The sequence below is a fragment of the Glycine max genome, chromosome 8 (assembly GCF_000004515.6).
Source record: "Glycine max cultivar Williams 82 chromosome 8, Glycine_max_v4.0, whole genome shotgun sequence".
In the NCBI taxonomy this organism is placed as follows: domain Eukaryota; kingdom Viridiplantae; phylum Streptophyta; class Magnoliopsida; order Fabales; family Fabaceae; genus Glycine; species Glycine max.
Window position 1 is genome coordinate 22271354 of NC_038244.2, and position 27113 is coordinate 22298466.

At 32.6% G+C, this 27113-nt stretch overlaps 3 protein-coding genes across 3 annotated transcripts; 2 read left to right on the forward strand and 1 right to left on the reverse strand.

Moving 5' to 3' along the window:
- Positions 1–735: 735 nt before the first annotated feature.
- LOC100778199 (rhamnogalacturonan I rhamnosyltransferase 1) lies at positions 736–4357 on the forward strand. Its single transcript, XM_003530408.5, has 8 exons — positions 736–1512; positions 1946–2013; positions 2127–2215; positions 2329–2494; positions 2592–2881; positions 2973–3177; positions 3261–3418; positions 3881–4357. The coding sequence occupies exons 1-8, from the start codon at positions 1236–1238 to the stop codon at positions 4125–4127; spliced, it is 1500 nt and encodes a 499-aa protein (XP_003530456.1). The 5' UTR covers positions 736–1235; the 3' UTR covers positions 4128–4357.
- A 5469-nt stretch (positions 4358–9826) lies between these two features.
- LOC100791730 (transcription factor BIM3) lies at positions 9827–13377 on the forward strand. The gene is made up of 7 exons (XM_003531839.5): positions 9827–10062; positions 10242–10338; positions 10494–10563; positions 10674–10769; positions 11348–11778; positions 12457–12586; positions 13061–13377. The coding sequence occupies exons 1-7, from the start codon at positions 9978–9980 to the stop codon at positions 13169–13171; spliced, it is 1020 nt and encodes a 339-aa protein (XP_003531887.1). The 5' UTR covers positions 9827–9977; the 3' UTR covers positions 13172–13377.
- Positions 13378–15350: 1973 nt separating this feature from the next.
- On the reverse strand, positions 15351–21089 carry LOC100778741 (O-fucosyltransferase 27). The gene is made up of 10 exons (XM_003530409.5): positions 20663–21089; positions 20143–20227; positions 19056–19126; positions 18882–18970; positions 18526–18769; positions 17787–17899; positions 17596–17686; positions 17382–17510; positions 16632–17179; positions 15351–16236 (listed from the first exon to the last, which is right to left on the reverse strand). The coding sequence occupies exons 1-10, from the start codon at positions 20852–20854 to the stop codon at positions 15780–15782; spliced, it is 2019 nt and encodes a 672-aa protein (XP_003530457.1). The 5' UTR covers positions 20855–21089; the 3' UTR covers positions 15351–15779.
- Positions 21090–27113: the final 6024 nt, after the last annotated feature.

Below are 27113 nucleotides of genomic sequence, written 5' to 3' on the forward strand. Positions count from 1 at the left end.
CTGGAATATCCATCATTCTTTTGCTTTGACTGAGAATATTTTTCATTTCAGAATAACGAAAACTCAACGGATACTTCCAACACATTATGTTGGTAATGTTTTCTCATCACTATACATTTATCGCTGATCAGTAATAACTAATAAATGACAAGGAGGTGGTCCTCCCATATATATATATTATTATATTTTATATTATATATAAGCAAACATGTGTTTTTTGTCGTAAAAAAAATTACAAACATATGTTTCCATTTTTTATTTTCACTATCTTATATATAAAGTTTTAAAAAACAGAAACAAGGAAAATAAAAAAATAAATGTTTTCCCAAATGAAACCACCCTAGATAAATTATTTTTTCTTGAAAAAAAATAATTTTATAAGTTATTAACATAATTATGTATTCATAATTTCATTCATTTTTCATTCCCTTGATATGTTTTTAATGTGTAATGAATAATTCTACCTAGACATATCCTAACCACAAGAATATTAGAATTTATTAATTAACAGGATCTAATTCAATTGATTGAATAATATGAATGTGTTGTAAGCTTTCTTTTCAATTCTTATGAATAAAAAAATTAGAACTTAATATTATTTTTCCAAAAAAAATAAGTGAATAATAAAATGAAAATTAAAAAATATGGAAAGTGACATTTGTTACCGTTAACCAGGATGCCATGTCACAATGCCACACCACACCATCTCTCTCGTGACTAACATTTGAATTTGCTATTGTGACTCCGTAAACTTTCCCGTTTTAATTTGTAGCTTCTGTTATTTGTTTGTTTGGTGTTCAAGTGTTCCCAGTTGAGGAAATTCGAATAGAAACCCATATTTTCTTTTACTAGATTTTCTTCATTATTTGACACTTGAAGCTAATATGGCCATATGAAAGCCAAATTGCCAATGTTGTAATTGTTGTTTAACCCTTTAAAGGTTAGAAGTAGTCAAGGAAGTTTTGGAATTTCAAGGTGTAGGTAATGTGAGTTAGTGCAGTGCATCACCTTGTCTGGTGGGTGGATAACATTTTTGGCCTTAGAATAATAACCACAGTCTACAGGTCAATTGGCTTGGCTTTATTAGCATTTATTTTAGGCTTGAGGATCCAAAGGTGAAGTGGCATTATATACTTTAGTCTTGGTTTCTGGGCATTTATTAAGTATCACTAAGTTCAAGGAGTTTTATAAGATTTTGAAGAGTTAAGTTGAAGTGATAGTGTGATACCAAAATAATGGTGTTGAAATGGGGAAAGGACTACTGCTGTGACACTAAGGGGATAAAGATGGAGCTCAAAGTTGAGAAGCATGAGACTTTGATTATAAGGCCTAGAATCAAGATGTGGATGGCTAGGGCCATTACAATTGTGCTGCTTTGGACTAGTCTTGTTCAGCTGATTGCACTGGGAGAATTGTTGGGACCAAGTTTGTTAAGGGGCATGCCTTATTGTTTCAGTTCTCCATCTGTAGATAAGTTTTTGGCTCCAGCCAAGGCAGTGCTCCCACCCAAAAGTAAGTCCTTGGCTTGTCTTATGAATTTTTTTTTTATGGGCAAATGTTAGTTTGTTAGAAATGTCAGTTGGAGAATTCAAACCACAGACCTCTTCTCCCTCCCTTCACACCCTTCTGCAACCACAGAGCCAACCTTCTATCTCCAGCTTGTCTTATGAATAGTTATTTGTAATCCTATTTTGTCTACTATGATTTTTTTAAATATAAAAAAAAACAAATTGGCATATGAATAATGATTTGTAGAGCTGTCTGATTTGATGCTGGTAGTATTTTCTCCAGAAATCTTTCTGATTTCAGTTTTCTGCTCTTTTTCTTTTTTCCCCCTCATTGAAGATTGAACCTTCCCTTTCCCACATTTAATTTTCTTCTTTTGTGCTAACATTTTATGATTTCTCATGCATATCTCTTTTGAATTTGATAATTCTGTCATCAGGGATTTATAGGAATAATGGTTATCTTCTGGTTTCTTGCAATGGTGGACTCAACCAAATGCGATCAGCAGTAAGTTCTTTGTTTGGTTATCTTTACTGCAATCAACATCACTATTGACTTTAAAAGTCTGATCTATTTTTTTCAAAAAAAAATTTATTCCTCACATGGTTTTTTTCCTGCAGATATGTGATATGGTTGCTATTGCCAGACACTTAAATGTCACTCTCATAGTTCCAGAGCTGGATAAAGCCTCTTTCTGGGCTGATTCAAGGTTTGCACATTATTCATTCTGTAATAACTTCAATTTTGGAAACGCCTTCTTTTAGGACTAACATAATTGAAATATCTTCATTTCTGTGATATCATGTCTCCTTGATGTGGCAGTGACTTCAAAGATATATTTGATGTAGATCATTTCATTACCTCCTTGAGAGACGAGGTTCGAATAATAAAGATACTGCCACCTAAGATCAAGAAAAGAGTTGAACTAGGATTATTATACTCAATGCCACCCATTAGCTGGTCTAATATCTCATACTATGAAAATCAGGTATTTTGCTTGGTTCACATTATCTTTGCACTTATCAGATTTTGACTCAGTTCTTTATTCCAAGTTAGCAACTAATTGTCCTTAACTAATTAAACAGGTCCTTCCTCTGTTGCTGAAACACAAGGTCATACACCTAAATAGAACAGATGCTAGACTTGCAAATAATGGACTACCTGCTGAGATTCAGAAGCTACGATGCCGAGTAAACTTCAATGCTCTGAGGTTTACTACTCAGATAGAAGAACTTGGCAGAAGGATAGTCAAGGTTTTGAGGGAAAAGGGACCTTTCCTTGCACTTCATCTTAGATATGAGATGGACATGTTGGCGTTCTCTGGCTGTACTCATGATTGTGACAGCAAAGAGGAGGAGGAACTCACAAGAATGAGGTAATATGAATCTTGCATTAATGTGTTACAACATCCCTTTTGTTTTTCTAGTTTTCCTTTGAATGTAATTTTGGAAAATGGTATTTTTTAGATATGCATATCCTGGCTGGAAGGAAAAAGTTATTAATTCTGAGCTTAAGAGGAAAGAAGGCTTGTGCCCTTTAACACCTGAGGAAACTGCCCTAGTATTGTCAGCACTTGGAATAGATCACAATGTTCAAATTTATATTGCTTCTGGAGAAATATATGGTGGAGAGAAAAGAATGGCAAGTTTACTAGGAGAGTTTCCTAATCTGGTAAGAAGAAGGAAGTAAATAGTATATGCTGTATGTATATGCAAATCACCAGTTGCTACTAACATTTTCTCTAACTGAAATAGGTGAGGAAAGAAACTCTGTTGGAACCTTCAGAGTTGATGTATTTCCAAAACCACTCTTCGCAAATGGCTGCAGTGGATTATCTTGTCTCCCTAGAGAGTGATATATTTATTCCAACATATGACGGGAACATGGCTAAAGTTGTGGAAGGCCATCGCAGGTATGACCTTGTTGCCAACATTGTGTCTTTCTACATTCTATCTGTTATCTACTTAGTGGTCTGATCCTTTGATGAGGTGAAAAAATGTTTTGATGTCATTCATTCTTTGTTAGATGTATAATGATGGAAGAGTTCACAGAATTATTTGCACTTTTGGCACATCCTATTACATTATTAGATAATAATAAAAGCAGATTTCATGATCATGAAAGAATACACAAGTCACATAATGAAACTCTTCTAAAAAACCATAACTTCTTAAATTTAATTTCTATGCATTGTGAATGTAAAAAAATTTACATTACCAACCAATCTGAAATCATGACAAGTATGACTTTTAAGGTGTAAACAAACTAAAGTGCATATACTATTTACTGCTTTTTCCCTTCATTTTTCATTTAATTTACATGATATCACGTGTAATTATTTTTGGTAATTATCTGAAGTCATGCTGCTCTTCAGATTTCTAGGATTCAAGAAAACTATACTACTGGATAGAAGGCTTCTGGTAAACCTGATAGACCAATACTATAACGGGTTGTTAAGTTGGGATGAGTTTTTCACTGCTGTGAAGGAAGCTCATGCCTATCGTATGGGAAGTCCCAAGAGAAGAATTATCATTCCAGACAAACCCAAAGAAGAAGACTATTTTTATGCCAACCCTCAGGAGTGTTTGCAATTGTTAGATGAACCATTAGAAAGCACATAATCTTGGCTCTGATTTAATCACCGTTTTCAATCAGAAGGCAAAGGAAATTGTTATTGATTATTCTGTACATGAAATAGGCTCTGAATGAACTAAAGGAACTGTGCCCCTGCCAAATAATATATTTTTCTTGTTTTAGGGAACTAGTTCTTGTATAAAGAAATGGCAAAATGGCGTCACATCTTCCTCAATGCAAAGAAGTGCAAAAGATATAAGATTACTTTATTTCTCTAGTAATATTTCCATAGATAGTTCCTTATCATACAAATAGTAATATATCCTTTTACTATGTTTTCTTACTAATTTTCATAATAAAGAATTAAATGCATGTAACTTATACTTTAAAATCATAAAAGGCATTCATTATTTTTTTTCGTTTAATAAGAAAAGTTATAATCTCCTTAAAAAAAAAAAGGTTATAAGTTATTATAGGAAAATTTAGAATTATTCTTTACCTTACCATATTCTACATATTTGAGCCTTGCGCACATCAATGATGTAGAACAACCAGCAATGAATTTTGTTTCTCCTTCTGTATTAAGAAATTTTAATTGCATATTACTGCATCAGATAATTGTACATTATGTTTGTAGACCAAACTACAGTTTAATTGGGAAGACTCACATGAGTGTCAGCGATTGATTTGGTTGCTGGAGTGCCCGAAGTCATAATTAGGCACTAGCATCGTGATATTTTTCTGGATCATTATCCAAAGAACAACTAAGGATAAGCCTTGATTGTTGACAGAGACATAGTTGCCTTAGTTACAAAATAGCTATCAACATGTAATTAATAAGGTTGCATACACACTATCCTATCAACATTTCTATTCTTACATGTGATAACAACTAGCATAGCTAGTTAGTGATTTAGGTAAGCGTAAGATGAATTGTAGTTAAGATAAATATGATTGGTTATTAAAAAATTAGTAGTCAATTCAAAATTATTAATATTAAACATTGACAAATTTAAGGCTTTTATATTGTTATGTCTATACTTTCATTAATCATAGTTTAACTACTTAAATTGATATCTTTTACCTCCATGTCATTTGATTTACCTTATGCCTACTTTTTCCTCTCTGAAGTGCTGGGTTTGTTGGTTTTGGTTGATTTTTGCATCCCAATGTTTTTGGTGGGGTCCACAAGGGAAAGCCATGTCATCTCCAACTTTGTAAAGTCAAGGATGGCACTGTTGAAAACTTCAACTCCAATTTTATATTGTAACAGTAAAAACTGGATGTTTACGTAATGATCATTGGTCCTCAACAAGTGCCTCATATTTTAACCAAAATACGGAGACATGCCATCTGTTTTATTTAATCCATCATTCACAGATCCCAAATTTACTAATACTCAATTTTGGTGCCTGGAGGAATGAGGATAGTATTTATGAGTTAGTGATCCAAAAAGGCTTAGAATTTCTAGGAAAAAGCATCACCGAGATCACCTTCCAAGAATATTCATTTTTCCATAAAACTTTATCCGATTTGTTGATTAATTAAGTAATTTTCTTAATTCCATGCTTTCCTTAAAGAAAAATATTTTCCATCATACTGCTTGTCTGCTTCTGATTGGCCACGATTACTTTTAATTTTGCAAGCTGATCACTTCACTTCAGCAAACACATGCAACATTCTAAGTTAGGACTTTTAGAGCTTTTGATCATGTTTAGTGATATATTTAAAATTGGGATCTTACTTTTGGGTGGGTCCCACGTAAGATTAAAGATTTCTTAATATTTATTTTATTTTTTTCTTTGACCGTAAATTTTATTTTAAAATCTTAAATATTTTTTTTCAATCTCACGTGATTTCACTTTTAATTTTTTTTATTTATTAAATTAAATATAATTAATTTTAATAAAACATTAAAAAAATTAATAAATATCAAGAAATAAAAAAATGAACCTAACATTAATATAAAAATAATAATTAAATTTCAATCCCTTTTTCTCTTTTTTTTCACTTTTTCGTCCTAGCTCTCTCGTCTCTCTTCATCTCCCACTCTTCTCACTTTTTCCTCCTCCTCTCTCTCCGCCACTTTATCTCCCATGCTACACTTTCTCCCTCCCCCTCCCGCGACGTCCCTTTCCCCCTCTCTCTCCCCCTTTAGGGGCCTTCCCCCTTCCTATCCCTCTTCTCCTTCCTTCCGCCACTGCAACCTCCAAACATTCACGCAAAAAAAGTATTTTTTTTTCTTCCTCTTATATTCTTGCATTTTTTATCTTGTTTTTTTTTTTTTCCTTCTTTCATTGTTTTTTCTTGTTCCCACGGATTGATTGTTGGTTTGTTGATTATGTTTGTAATTTTTTATTTTTTTAACATTGTCCAGAGATCTTCACGGTTCTTTTATGAAAACTCATTTTTTCACTCTAGAGATCTCGATATTACCTTTAATGCAAGACCAAATATTGAACACAAAATCCTTATTCAACATCTAACATTAAAGATGCTCTTAAAGCTCCATAGTCTTAAATCTTGATAAATTATTTTGTAAGATCCTAGCCTATTACTTGTATCAATATTTTTGTTTCCATTTAAACTAGAAAAATCATATATTTGCATAGAATAATGGATAGCAATTTTTCATAATACTTTTTTTAATCACATTATCTATCTTATTTAATATTTTTATCTGTTCTTATCTCTCTTTTTATCCTAAAAATCACTAACACAATTGTATATAAAAATAGCATTACTCGTTGGCAAATGTGTCCAAGTAATTATGTTGGTTGGTGATGGCCTAATACCTTTCTCTAGTAGTGGATGGATATTGAGTGTTGACTTCTATTATTTTTTTTTTGTTAATTATTGATTTCTATTTAATTAAGATGATAGAATCTTCCCTTCATATGCCTTTTCGCTTTGCACTGCTACATGAAGTGACACACATAGTGTTAAGGAGGAGTTCAAATAGAAGACATTACATTAGTCCTAAAATGCTCTTGCGAAAAAATGTCTTTTAATAATTAAGAGATACACTATATATTTACATATATTAGCAATTTTGGTATTTTAATTTTTCTTAAATATATTTTTACTACTTTAATTTAATGTTTTTTTTATTCTTACAATTTTTTTTAATTCTTATAAATTATGTTTGTTTTGTTTTTAATTCTTAAAAAAACTTTAGATAATATTTTGTTACTGTTAAAAGTATTATCTAAAATTTCTTAAAGATTAAAAAAATCAAACATAATTTATAAAGATTAAATATAAAAAAATAATTTTATAAAGATAAAAAAATATTTAAACCTTTAATTTTTAAATCCTACCGTAAATCTAATTTAATTTTAACATCTATTAAGTGTCATGTGATTGTTCCAGCCGAGGACATTTTTATTGAATGTTTCTTTGCATTATGTTGACTTACACGTATCATTTCAATTCTAATTTAGGCCCCGTTTTGGTGCTTTTATGTCTGGTTGGTACTCTAATTTGGTGCTCTTTCTAGAATAATTTATAAGAATAATAAGTATAACATATAAATATTTCTATACACTTCATCATTTTTATTTTTTTCTCTTTCTATCACATATCATTTGTTATGTTTAGTCTACACCAAATTCCAACATATTACAATCTTCTTAAGTGATGTTATTGCAAAACTTTTTATAAAAACCCAAAGAAAAGTTAGATGGAGATAAGGAGGAGAGTCCAATTAAGATCACCTAACATCCCATGTTATTAAGGAAAAAGTACAATGTATTATAAAAAAAAAAAAAAAAAAGGTACAATAGAATAATACTCACTGACTAGCAGCTGTCAGAAAAAGAAAAAAAAAAAAAAAACTCTTACTTGCACCTGATGCAAACAAAGAACGAAATTCAGGGTTTTCTTGTTCCCTCAACTAAGCTGGCTTCAGCTCCTAAAAGTTGTTATAATTTTGGATGATATCATAACAACAAATTTTATATGTAAACTCATTCGAAGGGAAAAGTTATTTATTATTGTAAGATTGACAGGGTGCATTTCCCCTTGGATAAAATTAAAAAAACTTTTATTCTTTTCTTTTGATAATTTCAAATCGATGAAAATCTTTTTCATGTTAAAAATTTAGATGCGGAAAAGGACAGAATTTGAAATTTCAGTTATAAAAAAATGGGATAAAAGAAAGTTAAAAAAAGAGGAGGAAAAAAAAAGAAAAAATGAGAAAAGAAAACATATAGAAATACCAGAATCCTGGAATAGTATTATATTTTTTACTCTGTTGCGAACTTGATCCACATTATGAAACTAAAAATATACACGAACTAAAGGGGTTGGCTTGTAATTAAGTAAGCACGCAGGATATCCTAATGTTAATTAAGTTTGAACTTTATGCCTCTATTCTTTGGTATCTGTGGGGCGATAAATAATGGCTGCCACGAGTATTTAGGTGAGTAAATATAAATTTAATTTTAGATAATTAGGTTTAAAACGAAGTGATTTATATTTCCAAAGTTTTATTTTAGAAAAAAAAAGTTTTATTTTAAAAATAAATATATAATAAACATAGGGTTGGGATTTGTGATAACAAACTAATCTAAAAAAAAATCTATAAATTGAAATATTTGTGATATATTATTGTACAGTTATGTTAGATACTTTAAAGAATTTTTTATTATTTATAATAATATTATTTGAATTTTGATTTTAAATATGAAATAAATTGTGTCAGTAGAAAAATATTCATATTTTTTTAAGGCAAAAATAATTTATTAATAAGACATGAAATGTGATCTGAGATTGTTGTCAATAGAAAGAATGTACAAAGAGAAGATAGTCAGAATGTAGACCATTTGGCTATGCTAACAAAAAGCAAAGTCATATACACCGAAGACAATCCCAAGGATTCAAACACCAATTAGGGAACCAAAGGTCACTTGAATATAATTCTTTATATCTAAACCACACCTAAGATATCCATTGAATTTGTGCAAAGACATAGGATTGCAGGATTGACACCTTTAAAAATCACCTTATTTCGATGCACCCATATAGACCCACAAAGAGCACGCCAAAACAAGTATCTCATACGACCAAGTCTTTTTCCATGGAACCAGAATCCGTGCCGCAAACATTATCTTGCACCTCACCATGTTCCTCCAACCACACATAACATGAAATAGTCATTTTGTGTGTGTATTTATAGTCTCCCATAGAAAATTAGTAATTTTTTTATGATAAATACTTTATAGTCCATATATTAATATCATGATTAATAAAAAAAATCTTATTCGACTAAATAAGGATGTATAATAAAAAGATAAATTGATTGACCAAAAATAATAATCAAAAGATAAAGTAAGTAAAATGAAAAAATATAGGGAAAAAACTGTATTAGAGAGCCTGAGATTTGGCAATTATCGTGTGTGAATAATCTTAATTTATAATATAATTATTTTTAATAGGATTTTAAAATAAATTATTCTAATCATTAATACATGTGGAATCATTTTTCTTAAATGTCCACCAAAATTTATTATATATACATGAATTGACAAATTAAAAGAAATAAAGAAAACATATCATCCAGAGGGAATAATTTTATTAGTAATGAATTTCATCATTTATTATCCGATAAAATCTAACTGAACCGAATTCATATGTTACATAAATTTATTTATTTATGATTAAAATATGTCTTTTTATCCCTAAATATTAAAATATTCAAAATACCTTGATGTAAAATTGAAATATGTTAATTTTTTTGCGAAGACCTTAGGTTGAGATATTATGATAATTAGATCAAAATTGATTTGTTTGATCAAAAGATTTGGTTTGATGAGGTATCGATTCAGTTAAAACACGTCGTGTCCTAAGACTACTGGTACTAGGTAGGTTGTACTTCTCTTCATCTGGAGAAACAAATGGCTAGGTCTGCGAAAGGGCATCAGGATGAATTCGACGAAGATGATGAAGAAGAACTCTTAACTGGAAACATCTCTTCCAAAGGTTTCCCTCTCTCTCTTTGTGCGCTGTTTGGTTTGGTTGTGCATCACCCACAAGGGTTTATCGATTGATTCATTGATGGGTGTCTCAAAGTTCTTCTCTTTTTACCTCTTCAATTGCATTCTGCAATTCAATTTTCAACTTTGAACACAATTATTTATTGTTACGTTGTGACTTGGCAGTGAAGGTGGATGAACCCAGCACGGGGAAGAGGGTGAACCCTCATCGTTCAAAGCATTCAGAAACTGAGCAACGTAGAAGGAGCAAGATTAACGAAAGGCAAGCTTTAAAGAAAGAAAAAAAAAACTTATTTATTTATTTTTTTGTTAATTGTTTGTGTAGGTTTTGAGTGGAAGTTTGATTTAATTCTATATTATTATTTATTATTTGGCAATATATGGTTGCTTGAAAAAAAATATATGTTTTTGAGCCAGGTTTCAAGTTCTGAGAGATCTCATACCTCAAAATGATCAAAAAAGAGACAAGGCATCCTTCTTGTTGGAGGTACTTCGTTCAACTTTCAATCATTTGTTTCTTGTGTACATCTTAATGGTTAATTATATTTTTGTGTGAACTTAATTAAGCAATTTACCCCCCTTTATTTATATATGCAGGTCATTGAGTATATTCAGTTCCTACAGGAAAAAATACAAATTTATGAACAGACTTATGAAGGATGGAATCAGGAGCCCACGAAATTAACTCCATGGGTAAAGTTATTTGGAATGGTGTAATGTGATATTTTTTTCGTGTCTGTATACTCTGGACCTTGATTTATGAAATGTTGGGCAAATGAATTATGCATGGCAATGCAAGTATGCATTATAGTAGCTTTCCTGACTGATAGTAATGCCACCTCAACATTGTGAGACTTGTGATTTTCTGATTGTATAAGGATTCATTTTATATAGACTGCAAAAGAAAGAACACCGACTATGAAGCCTTATTCCCACTAAGTAGGGTCACCAACATGGATTGGAACACCAATGTACATGGCCATATGTCGTGTACTCATGATGCCAACTGCTTAAAATTTCTTATAAGTTCCTTTCATGCTTGGATTTCACCATGCTGTTTCTTTGAATTCATATGTCTGCCTCTAGTTGTCTTTTTTTATTTACAATATCCTTTTTCTTCCAGAGCCAGTAGCCCAATTTGCTTATTTGAACGAGTTATGGAATGGCATTGTGGCAACTTCAGTGATCTATTTGTCACAATGGTTCATTGTGGCTTAGTGTCTTGAAATTGTAACAATCTGAAGTTTATTATTCTTGTCTGTTTTTACCAGAGAAATCATCATGGGCCTGCAGAAAATACTACAGATCCTTCTCAAGCTTCACAAAATGGGTCTGTTGATGAGAAAAATAACAATGTCTCTCCATTGTTGCCCAAAAATGTACAGAACCTGATAGAATCTGACTTCTCAATGACAACTATTCAGAAGGACCACACCCCTGGTTCAACTACAGAAGCAGTTCCGCTTCCCATGCAAATGCGATTGGACATGTTTGATCCAATTGTTAGCAGTGGTATGGCAACCCAACATCTGCAGGAACCTGTATCTAATGTTAACATGCCTTCCCATACCCAGCCTCAATTGTGGCTTAATAAACAAAGCAAGGGCAACTATATTGTTCCACATAATGATACAATGAAGGAACAGGAGGAGCTGGTGATTGAAAGTGGATCAGATAGCATCTCAAGTGCCTATTCTCAGGGGTGAGTTTCATATATAAGTTCAACAGTAGTTTTTCTTCACCAATCGTGTGTTAATTATTTGCTTGAAACTACATCTAGTGAGGGTGAACAGTGTGTGTGCGCACACATGAACATGACCATTCCCCCATCCTTTTTTTAAATTGTTTGCCATATATATTGATTCAATGACTACATTTCTGAAATCTGATAGCCAGTTCCTTCTATCTTAAAAATGATTAAGCTTTCCGTACCACTTCGAATCATAAGGCGATTAGGGATGATACCTAGTGGCTTGGTGTAATATGCTATGATAGTTTGATGATCAATAAATTTTTCGCATCTTTTTCTCCACTTGAATCTTGTCAAATACTCTTTGCAATCTGACTTTATTGATGCAAATTTTGTGAATATGACCAAACAACAAATTATTGGAAATCCACTGGTACTTAGAATTGAGCATGAGAATCTATCCTCAAAAAATGGGGAGGAAATTTGGCATGAGAAATTTTTGAGGTTCCCACAAACTTGTTGCTGTTGACATTGTTTTCTTTCTCACCTGCTTATATGATACAAAAATAAGTGGTGCAACTGTACCTTTGGAAATTAATTGTTTAGCATTTGAGTCGATTACCTCAAGCACTGTTGAAGTGAATATATCATTTCTGCCACTGTTGACCAAGTTTTTATGTGTTTTAACAGAATTTTAGATTCTCTCACGCAAGCATTGCACTCTTCGGGCGTAGATATGTCCCAGACTAATGTCTCAGTGCAAATTGATGTGGGGAGACGAGCAAATTCTGGGTTGATCCCCTCTGCATATACTTCAAAGGTTCGTTTATACTTCATTTTTTGGCACCAAGTTTGTTCAGTCTTGAATTATTTTTTGAAGATATTTTGCAACATTGTTATTGCCCTTTTGACATAGAATTAGTATATGACAGTATTATTCATTAGAAAGAGAGAGTAAGAAGAAATTGCTGCCGATGTATATCTCTTTATATTTGAACTGGCCAATTTAGAACTAGTCAACCAAGTATATCACAGTTAATAGTTCTAAGAGTTACATCATAATCTCTTATTTCCTATTAAAATTAAGAGTTTAATTTTGATACTGTTAATATAAAAAACTTCTACGCTGTTAACTAATTAGAAATCACTCTAAAATCTAAATATAACTTTTAAGGTAATTATTAAAGTCAATAATCATATCATATATGTCAATCCATAATTGGATGACTCTCGGTGCATTCTAATTAAATTCTAAAATTAATAGTTTAATACCATATATTATTTGTTCATTCAGGGCCATGAAAACCAATTTGTGAGCAACCCAGCAATAGCACGTTCCGGGGTTGATTACTGCAATATTGATTCTGAACAAAGTTCAAAGCGGCTCAGACAAGAAGCAAGCTAGAGATTCCTCTCGTGTTCATTTTGTCAGGAGTTTCTTCTTTCTTTCTTTTTTTGTCTTCGGATGAGAGTAAGAGCCTAAGAGGGATTGGGTGGACCGGTTCATTTTTGCCATGCTGGTTAGAGCCAGATAAAATGTAAATTTCACGATTCTGGTTTTGGGACTAAGACATTCTGAAATAAAATGTTACATATGCTTATGCCTGCTTCTACTTCAATCTTCCATTCCAATGTCTTCCAGTCTGCTTGATATTTTAATGGCATATATACATAGTTGACATTTCATTAATGGATAATTTTCGTATCAATACTAGTTCTTGGAGGCTATGTTCACCAGACTGAGTCTGTATGAGAGTTTACACGTGAGATTTACATTAAGTTGTACAAGTCAAATCAAAATTTTGTTAAGAAATTAGACAATACTATCTAAAAAAATTGTTTAAAATGAGATTACTTGACTAAAATGACTTGTATCCAGAACTTGTTAAAGTAGTGTCACCTAAAAAAATGTTCTGGTAATAAGCCATAAAAATTGATAATCATTATCAATATTATCATTTGTCAAGTGCTCTAACGTTAGTATCAGTATCGAAGTGAATTAAGTACATGTTTGGATTTGGATTAAAGTTTATACATATAAATTTAAATCAAAAGTACGTTGTGGACTTAAATTTGATAAAAATAAAAGAATTTATTATAATTTGATTTATATTTGCATATTTTTTGTTCAAAAGCATTTGATAAAATGAAATCCGTTAGGATATACTAATCAAAAGTACGTTGTTATTGTAAAAACACAAATCAAAAGTACTTTTACTTAGAAAGTCACTCATTTGTTGCTTTTGCTTCAAAGTCAAATTAGTCACAAAGGTAGGAAACAAAATTAATTTGAGAGGAATCCAAAGATCATACAAAACGTAATTTAGACTTTAGAATTCTAAATATATGTTTGAGGCCCCTAAAGTATATCCAAATATACCCTAAGTTATGCAAATTGAATGCGTCAAACTGTTGCAAGCAAGAGAAAACAATAGATAGATAGATAGATATCAACTACAGCTTCTATCATAGCCTTGTTAGAAAAGCATTCATGGACTATTATGCATGAAGCACAAAAACTGTGGGTCCACTATTATCCACAAAGGATTTGCATGAGACTCCCATCATGCATGTTCGACCCTCAGAGGGTAGATTGATATACTTGGACCTCCATCATGAGATCTCATTCATTCCTTCAGTCAGGTTTCAAGATGAAAATGATCAGTCATTTTTCTTGACAGAACCTCAATTGATTCAGTTATTTGGAGTTACTCACAATCTGGCCTAAAACTCTACCAATCAATGGCTTAACCATGAGCCTTCTGCTCATCCTACCAGCTCACAGCTAGTCCTTGGTCTGTTCCCTCCATCTACCAAAAAATTATTAAACACTTTCTTTTTCCTTTCCTATCGTGTAAGCTTCTTTTGATTGTTCTTGTAACAAGTGTTGAGTTGAGAAGGAGAGTTTGTTGTATATGCTTTGAGATTGCCATCATAGAGCGAGGCCAATTCGGAGCTTGCTACAACTAGATCGATCTCAGGACTTCTTCACCCTCGATGGCACTACCTGCTTACGCACACCGGCAATGGACATGGAGTCTCAGATCATATGCTCTTTGCAGTGACATGCTGGTTCATAAGGAAGTCGCGCAACACAATAGTTTTGCAGACCACATTTGGACGTATTGGTACACCATATAAACCTGATTTAGGTACTGAACAAACACCATTCTGAATGATATGCCAATGCCTCCACTTTGATGCTTAAGATTATAGGCATTTAATCTTAGTCTCCACGTACATACAAGAAAGAATACCAAGCCTTCATTCTTAAGATTATAAATGTTATTCACTTTATTATCTAAATTTTACAACACTTATGCATTGGTTCCCGACTTCATAAAATTTTGCTAAAATTCATATATTTTAATCCTTAATTACAATAAAAAGAATAGTAAAAGAATGTCTAAAGTGAAAGAAATTATAAAACCTTTTGTAAAATTAAAAAGGTTGAGTTTTATAAAATCAAGAACTAAAGTAAATCATGGCTACAATCTTAGGGACCGGGTAGAGGTTTACTTGAAAGAGAAGTTGGGAGAAAATTTATAATACCATAATGTCATATCTTTGTTCTACTCATTCAATAAATAAAATGCGTGATGATTTACTTCTCTCATCAGGTACAAAAATGGAGTTAAATAAATACAGTCTGAGTATGTGCAGCAGAGATAAACTAGAAAGTTTTACTGGCAAAGAATTCAAACTGCACTAAACTTAATATTAACTACGAAGATCATGGAAAGTTACATCAAAACTGACATGTGGTCAACAAATTAGCCTATATATTTGAGGACTTGAGCCAAAGAAAAAAACACTAATGTCATAAGATGATTCTCAGCTAGTGAACGTCTTTTCTGAATCAGAGTTTCAGAGCCACATTTATATGGCTTCGGTGCTTCTCTCACCCAAAACTGAATCCAGTAAGCATCAGTTGGAAGCAACAATTATGTACATGAATCTGAAGAATGCAAATCCATTATTGTCAGATGAACCATCAACAATGAACTTGATGGTCATCTTTCCCCACTGTCATCTTCTTGATCCTCAAATTGATTTTCTTCTTTAATGTTTACTTCTGAATCACCTTCATGATTTTCAGCATTTTGTTTAAAGAATAACTCAGATACAGAATCATCCTCATATACGTCCTCCTCATTTTCCTTATCTTTTGATTGAGAAATTGGACCAGTGTCCATCCATGCAGGACACCGGTGAGCAACACCAAGAGATGTCACTAATTGGGAAGTAAGAGGGCTAGAAGAATTCTTTGATACTTCAAAGGAATCACGTGAACAAGAGCATTCAGGGACTGGATGAGAGAGAAAGGATAGTAGTTTTGATTTATTTGATGCTTCCATAATTCCATCAAGTAATGTTTTTTTCAGATGCCTGCGAACTGATTCTAGCCATGTATGATTTGCATGATGCCCGTGGTCCCGAATCTCATCTAAAAGTTTAGCCACTTCCTTTCTGCACCAGTGCAAGTAAGATTACAAAGTATTTAAAATTGCAAATCTTCAACTTTAAATGGCATTACTGAAGCTTCTGTTTCATAATTACACATGAATTTAGCAAAGTTCCCAAATCATGCTCTAATGCATTGCAGGTTGTCTTGGATTTTTAATGGCGCAGTTGACAATAAACATTATATTCAGGCTTTATTTGGAAACACCAGCAACCTTATGTGTTTTATCTTTAGTTACTAACTTTCTAAAATATAAGAGAGAATTGGAACTTCCAAGCATTTGATATCTAACTTGGCTGATTATAAAAACATTCTGTATGGTTTTTAAGAGTTATTTCCAAGGGGAAAAATCGCTTTTACATACATTCAAAATATACGCTCAAAAAATAGAGGCAAGTACCTGTCAGGTCTAAATGTCTTTGATGCAGCTGACAGATAGAGCCTGTGCCCCATCACCAAGCTAGCAAAATTTGGATGCCCCTTCCCGTCTCGGTCAAATCCAGGGATGAAAACATCAGCTTCAACACAAATCACGTAGTCGATAGCCTCCCATAGTAATTTATGGGCATTGGTCCTCAGTTCGATAACCGTACTATCAGGCTCATTATCACTCTCAGCTACCCAACCCCACCAACCTTCTATGTTGTATGATTTCGGCCTAGCTGGAGGTGGAGGAAGTGGTCGAGGACGTGGACCTGCACTTTTCCAAGCTGCATGCTTGGTTACTTCTTCAACAAAAGGTGGCGGTCCAGGAGTATCAACAAGGTTCACCTCTTTCCCATAGAGCCTAATCATCTCCCAAGGAGTGCTTAGAGAAGTTCTATCAATGACATTTTCAAACATAGCATGAAGAGGAATCAATGTTCTTTGACCACCAAAGACTTCTCCTCCAGATACATATATAATTGCATCCTTCGAGTATCCATAAGCACGAAGAAGAATACCAATCTGCAAGAGATCAGAATGGTAGAGCATATAATAAGTCACAGGGTAGTTCTCTCTCTCTCTCTCTCTCTCTCTCTCTCTCTAAATATATGGCATTAGTATAAATTGGCAACAAATGTGAATGACCAAAGTTTGCCAAGTTTATCCAACCAATTCATTGACAATGAACAATTTGACTATCTAAAATTTAAAAATATTTTCTTACCTCCTGAGGCATTAAAGGACAGGAGCCTTTTAGTCTTTCTTCAGCTGAGTTGACTGAAAGCTTCCCCTTGACAATCCCACGTTTTATCATCCATGATCGTTTGTGTTGAATAAGTTCGGTATGTACATCCTAGAAAAGAATTCATGGCCATCATAGCTCATATATGATAAGCTGAGGAAGAGTAAGATGAAGTTATCACAGGTTGATCATATACCTGGAATAGTTCTGCACAACCATGATACGTTAAAGATTCTCTAGTCATGCCAGGGTCAAATGCAATGAATGGACGACCAGGAGCTCGCAATCTACAATCATATCAGGAAATATTCATAAGCCAAAAGAAGGGAAAAAGTACGAAGGAGAAGAACAAACTTGAAAGAGAGGTGGCAATGAAATTCCTCTTGCCTCTGCAAAATCTTAGCAGAAAGTTCCTGGACTTCCTGCCGAAACTGAAGAGCATGAAAAGAAACTCTACATCTCAGCCTTTGATATTCTTCAAAATTGGGAGGAAGAGTGGCCTAAGAAGGGAGGGGAAGCAAAGAGAAATAATCATTTATGGGCACATTTAATAAAGGCACAATAAGAACCAATTTAAACAAACAACCTGCACAGTGTAGATTGTAGAACAAGAGGAGACATAGTGCAAAGGAAAAGGGAAGACAGTAAGCTGAAACTAGATATAGAAGGAAGATAGCAGCATGAATGCAGTATATCACTCAATATGGCAAACAATTGGGTAGTCGTTTGAAATAAGCTCATCACAAGCAACCCCCCAATTCAGAAATTAAGAATATAAATCCCTAAAAAGTCATAAAAGAAAGTTCCTCAAATTATGACCCGCATCTAAATTGTCCTTCATCACCTCATAGGATGCCCAAAACTAATAGATTGACAGTGTGCATTAGTTTTCAAATAAGTTTCATCAAAATTCAATCCCAAGAACATTGGCAACGTGAACAAAATGATCAACTACATTGCACTCTGAAAGGGGGCTTACTAATCCATTGAATCTTTGCTTAGTCAATTCCATTCAAACAAAAATAAACAAGTCCGCACAAATAAACCTTTGCATTTGAAATTTGTAGGAAAAATTTAGATCAAAACAGGTTATAGATTTAATAGGTTAAGCGAAAGCTGCATTTACCTTCAAGCATCCACCTTCAGAAACAACTAGTTCAACCACCGAATGCTTCTTTAATACAGGGAGAACATGGTGAAAATAATAAAAAGGTGATGCTGAATATGGAACTTTAAAAACAGGAATTTCCTTCTTTCTCCTTGCACCTTTCAGATCTTTAGGAAGAGTTCTCACAACTGTGACATCTTTTGCTAATGAGAGGACAAATTGCTCTTCATTATATAGGTATGCAAAACTCTTGAACTGAGAACTGGATAAAAATAATTATACAAAGAAATAGTGAAATAGTTTAAACACATAATTATATCACATTAGACTGAGTCAAATATACGCTTTAATTCCTTGAAAGAATAGTAACTAACCTTATTCCCTTGCTGCTGGTCGTTGATTGGATCTCAGGCATAGCTAATGTAGCATTGAGAAGTCGAGCAACCACAACAACATCACATATCTGAAAAAAACAGATAATGCTACAGTTTAAGTTTGATGTGATTTAAATATAATAGGATACAGAAACTGAAACTTGATACCCTTACCGAATTCCTGATCTCATGAAAACCACCTTGTATCCGGACAAAAATAAACCCATTTGTTTCTGAAACAGGATCTGTCAGGAAAGAGAGACATGTTTTCTTTCAGAGAGAGAGATATAAAAGGATTAACAGTAATTTACAGAAATACAAGCTTCCTCCTTCCTGCAAAGACCTTGTTTGGTTTTACATATAATCCAAAGTACGACAATAAAGGCAATGGTATTTAAATTAAGATAAATCTTATCTACAAAAATATAGAGAAACAAGATCAAATGCAAAGTGAGTGAATGGTGAGCAACATTAGCTAAGATCAAATATTTGATAATTTGCATGGTAAAATCTTTGTGACTATGAGTGACAAAAATCTGAAAATCTTGGTACATATAAAACATCACAGAAAATGAAAAGAAATACACATGCACGGGTTGAGACAAAAAAAAAAAATCAGGGCAAATGATCATACTGGTCAAACTTTCTTGCAGGAGACATTATTATGGACTACACAAATGAAAGTCCAAACTCCACAGATCCCTTCAAATAATTTGATATCATATATTCACAAAAAAGCATCTAATTATAGGTGATATTATTGCTCAGCAATGAGAAAGACAGACATATGCAGTACTACTCTAAGGATTGGGATGGTACACACATTTAGACACCAACATCATGCTTTGCTTCCCCATCCATAGCCGAAAGAGAGAAAGCCAATTTTGCCTCGAGAAGAGACACTAAACAGAAGGGAATTTGAGTCTCAGTCACACAATATCAAATCACATGGTTATATATGATAGAGGCACAGCATATGCTTACATAACCAGATAATCTTAAGTCCATTTCTTATAGTAGTGTAAAAGAAGCTACAACAAAAGAGCCAACTCATCCTAAAATTTTCTATACATACCTTTTCTATGTACAGTTCAGAATCAAATACTCAACTCATTTTGGTAAATAGACAACCAGTAAAAAAAGAAGCAAAAGTTCACAAGTTTGGTCAACAGAAAAATCAATGGCAAATAGACCAGCACAAAATCCTCGTTAAGTTTGAAGCAGTAGAATGTTGAGCACTATGATGAAATGTTGAACTCACCAGCATAATGTCCTCGTGGATTTGAATCCGGATATAGTGATTCAAGACGCTTCACCGGACCCCATAATTTTCTATAAGAGGGAGTCTGCAGCACAAATAACAACAACAAATTTTGAAACCGAAAAAAAATTGCACACAGATGAAAACAAAGTCCAAAAGCTCAATAGCCTATGACTCCGAATACATAGGAGCTACATCGTACTCCAAATTCAGTTAAACGTAGCAACCGACAAATCCAAGCCAATGAACAAAAAACAGCGTTGTTCAATGCTGAGTGAATTTCCATTAACTTAGAGAAAAAACAAAAACAAAGCACAGCATCTGACTAGACCCTATGCAGAAAATGACACTAAATGCAACACAAAACCATTGTCATTTTCCGGAGAACAAAGCCAAAATTTTGAACCACGAACACTCCCCCAGAATATAGGGGGTTACCAAAGCAATGCAAAGAAAGAAAAAAAAAACACTTGAAATTTGGATAAAAAGGTGAGATCTTTGTGTGAATAGAAGATTTTACATTTGTGGGGGGAATTGGTTTCTCAAAGACGGGTCTCCAAGAGAAGATTGTAACAGAGGACTCATATTCTGCAACACCCATTTGAGTGAATCTAGCAAGGAGGAAATGAATGAAGATAGAGAAAGCCGAGAGCACAAGGCCGAGCAGACCAACCCATTTCATCTTTGACTTCATTTTCACTTCCCCTTTCATTGAGAAATGAGAGAAAGAAAAGAAGAAAGTCTCTCTCTTTCTTTCTTTCTCTCTCTTCAGAAGAAGAACGAACAGAGAAGAAGATAACTGAGGAAGTTAGAGTAGAGAAGTCAGAAGAAGAGAAGTGTTGGAGCCAATGGGCTTGAAAAAGCACGTGTTAAAGCACGTTGTGTTTCTTCTGTCTTCGTACACAACACAGGCCACAAACAAGGGAGTGTCTTGTTTGTTTGAGTTGGATCTAAGAGAGGACTAGTCTCCTCTATTTGTTCTTCTCTCTTTCCATTTTTTTTTTTAAATAGTCATTTTGTTTAATGTATCATTTATATATAAATGTGTTTCTGAAATATAAAAATATAAAATTTAGTCTTCAAAAGTATAAAAAGTACGACAAATATATCCAATCGTTAACTTCTGTCTATCTCCATTAATAAAATAGACTACATGACATAGAGGGACAAATTTGTCATTGGACGAAGATGTCAATAAGATACCATTTTTGGACATTAATGTCACTAAGTTTTTGTTAGACAAAAATGTCAATATTTTTTTATTGGAAAAAAAATATCAGTAATTTTTTCTGACCTAAATATTAGTAGGTTTCATTGGACCAAAATGTCAATAAGTTATCATTATTAGATGAAAATGTTAGTAATTTTGTATTAGATCTAAATATCAGTATGTTTCTATTAGACTAATTTGTTAGATCCAAAATTTCATTTCATTTAAGGGTAAAATATAATTTTATAATAAATTTTGGTCTTTTTTTATCGTTACAAGTATAACATTACAATAATTCATTACAATAATCACTTAAAAAATATATTAGCAATCATAATCTAAAACAAACATAATAATAACGATAATATTGATTATCAACCATAATTTTTCTGTCACAATAGAAATTATCCAAAATAAACATTGTATCAGTTTATCAAAATAAACATTGTAACAGTGTATCAAACATTACAAATTTTTTAAATTATAATAATTAGTCACAATATACTATAAATAAAAGATAAATATATCTTATATTTCACTTCTTCAAATCTTAGCTATTTTATTAATGATGACGAACGGAAGTTAACAGTCAGATCTAATTATCGCACTTTTTACATTTTTAGAGACTAAATTTTGTATTTTCATCTTTCAATGACGTTTTTGTCAGCAAATTACACATTAAAAAATAAAAGTGACTATTTATTTATTCATATTCCCAGACAGTGGGAAGACGAAAAGTCATGAAAATATTATATGACAAATATGTCTCTATGTTGACAATTAGAAATGATCACTTTGACTTATGTCACTAGGTTATTTTATTAACGGAAACGGACGAAAGGTCGGATATATTTGTCGCACTTTTTATTTTTTTTCGGAGACTAAATTTTATATTTTCATCTTTCAGAACACATTTATTAACGAATTACATATGTAAGAACAAAAGTGAGTATTTACCCTTCTTCTTCTTTTCTTCAATATTTATTTATTTAATTTATTTTGTTGTTTTACTTTCTTAGATCCACGGGAAAACTGGCAACTTCAAGGACATGGAAACGAATGATGCGCCTTTTGTTTAAATATGTGTGAGTAGACAAAGCAGGTCAATTGTGAATGGAATTCACAAGAGAATGATGATAAATATTTACTCAAAATAGGAAAAATGATTAGGTAGCAGTAATTCACAACCACTTTGTGATTAAAGTCCTAAGTAGTATTTATATTAGGATTAAATATATTTTTAATATAATTTAGTATTTTTTATTTTTGTTCTTACAAAAAAATATTTTAATATTTATAAAATGTGTTTATTTTATTTTTTTCTTAAAATTTTAGATAGTCTTATTTACTGTTTAAAATATTATTTAAAATTCTTTAACAATAGAAATTAAAATAAATACATTTTCAGTTTTAAGAATTAAAATAAAAGAAAAAAAAACTTGTTGGAACAAAAATAAAAAAATTAATTACAAGAATAAAGAATGTATTTAAACTTTTATATTATCCTATCAAAAAATTATTTATAAGAAAAATTAATACTATCTTAATTATGTGTGAAATAATGTTATGAAATTTAATCCGGTCATTAACTCAGTCGAAGTAGTGAATTAGTGGTCCAACCAATGGGCAGTCTGGTTTGATCCGGTATATATTAAAAAATTTAAAATTATATACATCTATTATATATAAATACAACACTAACATTATTTGATTAAAAAAAGTCTATTCATACTCACCATATCTCCTTCAAAATGCATTACTTTTGACACTCCTAAGCTAACACGATTAACTAAGGATGCTAATATGCACTGAAAGATCAAAAACACCCTTCCATTTAATGATGACAATATCCCCACTTCTTCATCTTCCTCTCATTCAACTTTATTTTTCTCAACCCTCCACCCTCACCCGTCACCACAACATCCTCCACAACCACCTCCTGCCACCCTTCATCATTCGTGCCAACAAATCTCCTCTCAATGCTGCTAGATCTCACCTCTGCAATGCCAAATGTCACCTCCATGCTATCAGATTCTCAACGCCACTGTCAGGTGCTTGCACCCCAAATCTTTGGTGCTAGAGACTCTGATAACTCCATTGCGGCCTCTCCAACAACGAATGAGGCAAACTTACTTTTAAAAAATCAAAGCTTTATCACCCATCACAAACGCTCCAAAACATAATCACAAAGATGTTAGCAATTTTGGGTCATATATATATCACATAATTGAATGAGTTAGGACCATTATTTTATCAGCTAAAATATTAAAGTGGTCTAATCAATATAAAATTATGGCTAAGGGCATATATGTCATGAAAGGCTAATTGTGTAGATACCATTAGTGATATTATAATTTAATGAGGGGTCAAATTATAATTATCAAATTTGGGGTAACGGATGGCAGTTACAAATACAAGAGGTTATGGTCCCCATTTGTAGAAAGGAGCGACAGACGTACAGTTTCGCTTTTCTTTTCTCTTCATGCCCATCAGAAGAGAAAAATTCAGAGAAAAAAAAAAGGACTCTCTACATTTGGAAGATTATAAAACCAATCTTGATCCTTATCAACCTTTCATAATTTCATTATGGCTAATCCAGGTACGCTTCCACATTTAGTTTTCATCATGATTTTTTAGTATGGGAGCACAAAGGGATTTTATTCATCTTTATGCAATAATTTCTCTCTACATGGATAGAAAACATGTGGTTAGAATTGATGATTGTCTGTTAGAATCAAATTAGGTTGATTGATTGAATCCCTACAATTTGGTATGAGAGCCACCCATACTTGATTCATGTATGATTTTGGAAATTTTATTTATTCACGCCGCTGGCACATTCTAAACTTTAAATGAACTTGGGTGTTTTACATATTTTTGCTTGATCTTACCAACAATATGTAAATGCACCGCTAATTTAAAGGTTACAGTGCATCATTAATATATATACATATAACTTTGTGCTCATTCTTACTTTTAGAGGCCGCTGCAGTAAATTAAAATAACAATCATGGGCTTCTAAAATTTAAAATAAATAAATAAATAAAGTTAAAATAATTTACTCTAGAAATGTTTTAATTTTGGATTTGGTGCATCAATGTTCAAAATTTAGCTATGGTATATCACTTTAATTGTTTAGCATTTAAATGAGTTAATTAAATCAAGATATCACCAAAGCGATCTCTCCTGTCTAAATTGTTTATGAGGAATGTTAACGTGTGTGATTATTTATATGAATGGTTATTGGCCCAAAGGAAAGTTACCATTTAACTAATTTTAGAAGTTTTTGCATGTGAATGATAAATCACATCAAAAAGATGGGTTTGTTATTTGATATGCTTTTATTATCAATGTTTGAACAATACAACAAGAATATCACTAGTAATTAATACCATTGTCCAAAGACTTGATATTAATGGTGCACTAGATATCTTGAGATGGGATATACCATTATTTAAATGCATTGATGACTGTTATGTGAGCGTATTATTTGTTTTGATCTTTTATCTACTGATATGAATTCAGTTCCGATTCTTAATGGTACAAATTTTAAGGATTGAAAAGAGAACATGCAAATTGTTCTTGGCTCTGCATGGATCTAGATCTTGCATTAAGAATTGAGAAACCCCCCTTCTCCTACGGATTCTAATACCTCTAAATAGAGGAAACTTCATGAGAAGTGGGATCACTCAAATCGCATGAGTCTTATAATCATTAAGTGTGGCATTCCTAAGGTCTTTAGAGGTACTGTTTCAAATGATATAACTAATACCAAAGAATTTCGTGCTAAAATTGAAAAGCGCTTTGCAAAAAGCGATAAGACAGAAACAAGTACTCTTCTTGAGAACTTGATTTCCATGAAGTATCAAGGCAAAGGAAATGTGTGCAAAAAGCGATAGGGCAGAAACAAGTACTCTTCTTGAGAACTTAATTTCCATGAAGTATTAAGGCAAAGGAAATGTGAGGGAATACATTGTGGGAATGTCAAATATTGCTTCAAAATTAAGGACACTAAAGCTTGAGCTATCATAAGACTTGCTTATTCATTTAATACTAATTTCTCTACCTTCACAGTTTAGTCAATTTAAGATACCTTATAATTGTCAGAAGGAGGAATGATCTCTTAATGAGCTCATTTCATAGTGTGTGCAAGAAGAACAAAGGTTGAAGCAAGAAAGGAATGAAAGTGCGCATGTTGCAAGTACCTCTAAAGACAAGGACAAAAGAAAAAGAACTGAGGATCCCAAGAATGAAGCTGCTAAGGGTTCAACATAAAAGAAACAAAATCAAGGTGACAATTGTTTCTTTTGCAGTAAGCCTGAACATGTAAAGAAGAAATGTACCAAATATCATGTTTGGCGTGCAAAGAAAGGTATGTTTCTTACTTTGGTATGTTCTGAGGTCAATTTAACTTCAGTACCTAGAAACACTTAGTGGTTAGATTCTGGTGCCACTACTAACATCAATGTTTCAATAAAAGGTTTCCTAAGCTACCGGAAGCCAATTGATTCTGAAAGATGGATATATGTTGGAGATGGTAAATCGATGGAGGTGGAAGCTATAAGGCATTTTAGATTATTATTATGTACTGGTTTTATTTGGATTTGAAAGACACTTTTGTTGTATCGTTATTTAGACAAAATTTGGTTTTAGTTTCTTATTTGGACAAATTGGGTTATTTGTGTTCATGTGGAAACAATGTGTTTAGGTTGTCTTTTAATTCAGATATTGTTAGAACTAATTCACTCTTGGCTTATGATAATCTATATTTAATTGATATTGTAGCTTCCTATGGTGAATCCTTCAATGAGGAATTGTGTGGTACTAAGCGTAGAATTCATAATACAAACTCAGGAGCATTATGGCATAACTGCTTAGGTCACATTTCTAAGAACAGAATTGAATGACTTGTGTCAAACAGAATCTTGGATTCCATTGATTTCACAAGCTTTGATGTTTGTGTTGAATGCATTAAAGGTAAGCTGACCAAAAGCAAGAAATTAAGTGCATATAGAGCTACAAACGTCTTGGAATTGATACATACGGACATTTGTGGGACATTTCATACACCTTCATGGAATGGTCAACAATATTTTATATCATTCATAGACGATTACTCCAGATATGCATACTTATTTCTTATACATGAAAAGTCACAATCTCTGGATGTGTTCAAAACATTTAAAGTTGAAGTTAAAAATCAACTCAACAAAAGAATCAAGAGTGGCAGATCTGATTGTGGTGGTGAATACTATGACAGATATGATGGTTCAGGTGAACAATGTCCGGGACCTTTTGCTAGGTACCTAGAGGAATGTGGAATCGTCCCACAGTACACCATGTCGGGGTCACCTAGCATGAATGGTGTGACTGAAAGACGAAACAAAACTCTTAAGGATATGGTTGCAACTAGCATGAATGGTGTGATATACATATTTTTTTTTTTTTGCTCAGCAAAAATAATATAGTGTATTAATTGAGTACCAAGGGTACTAGGAATACATATTACAATCCATATTTGGTCCCATGACAATTGGCATATTCATTAGACCAAGAATGTGAACTATAAATTAGAGTATTACAAAAAATTGCTCTAATATTCTATCCTACTCTATTGAGAAATCCTACTCCGAAGTTGGAAGACCAGAAGTTATAGTGAGTGTTGAAATCCTTTTCCAAGTTTGTAAGCCACATCCATAGTAAGAAAACTGCATCATCTAGGATTTTGTTGGCATTGAATGTACCATTGGAGAAGATAATG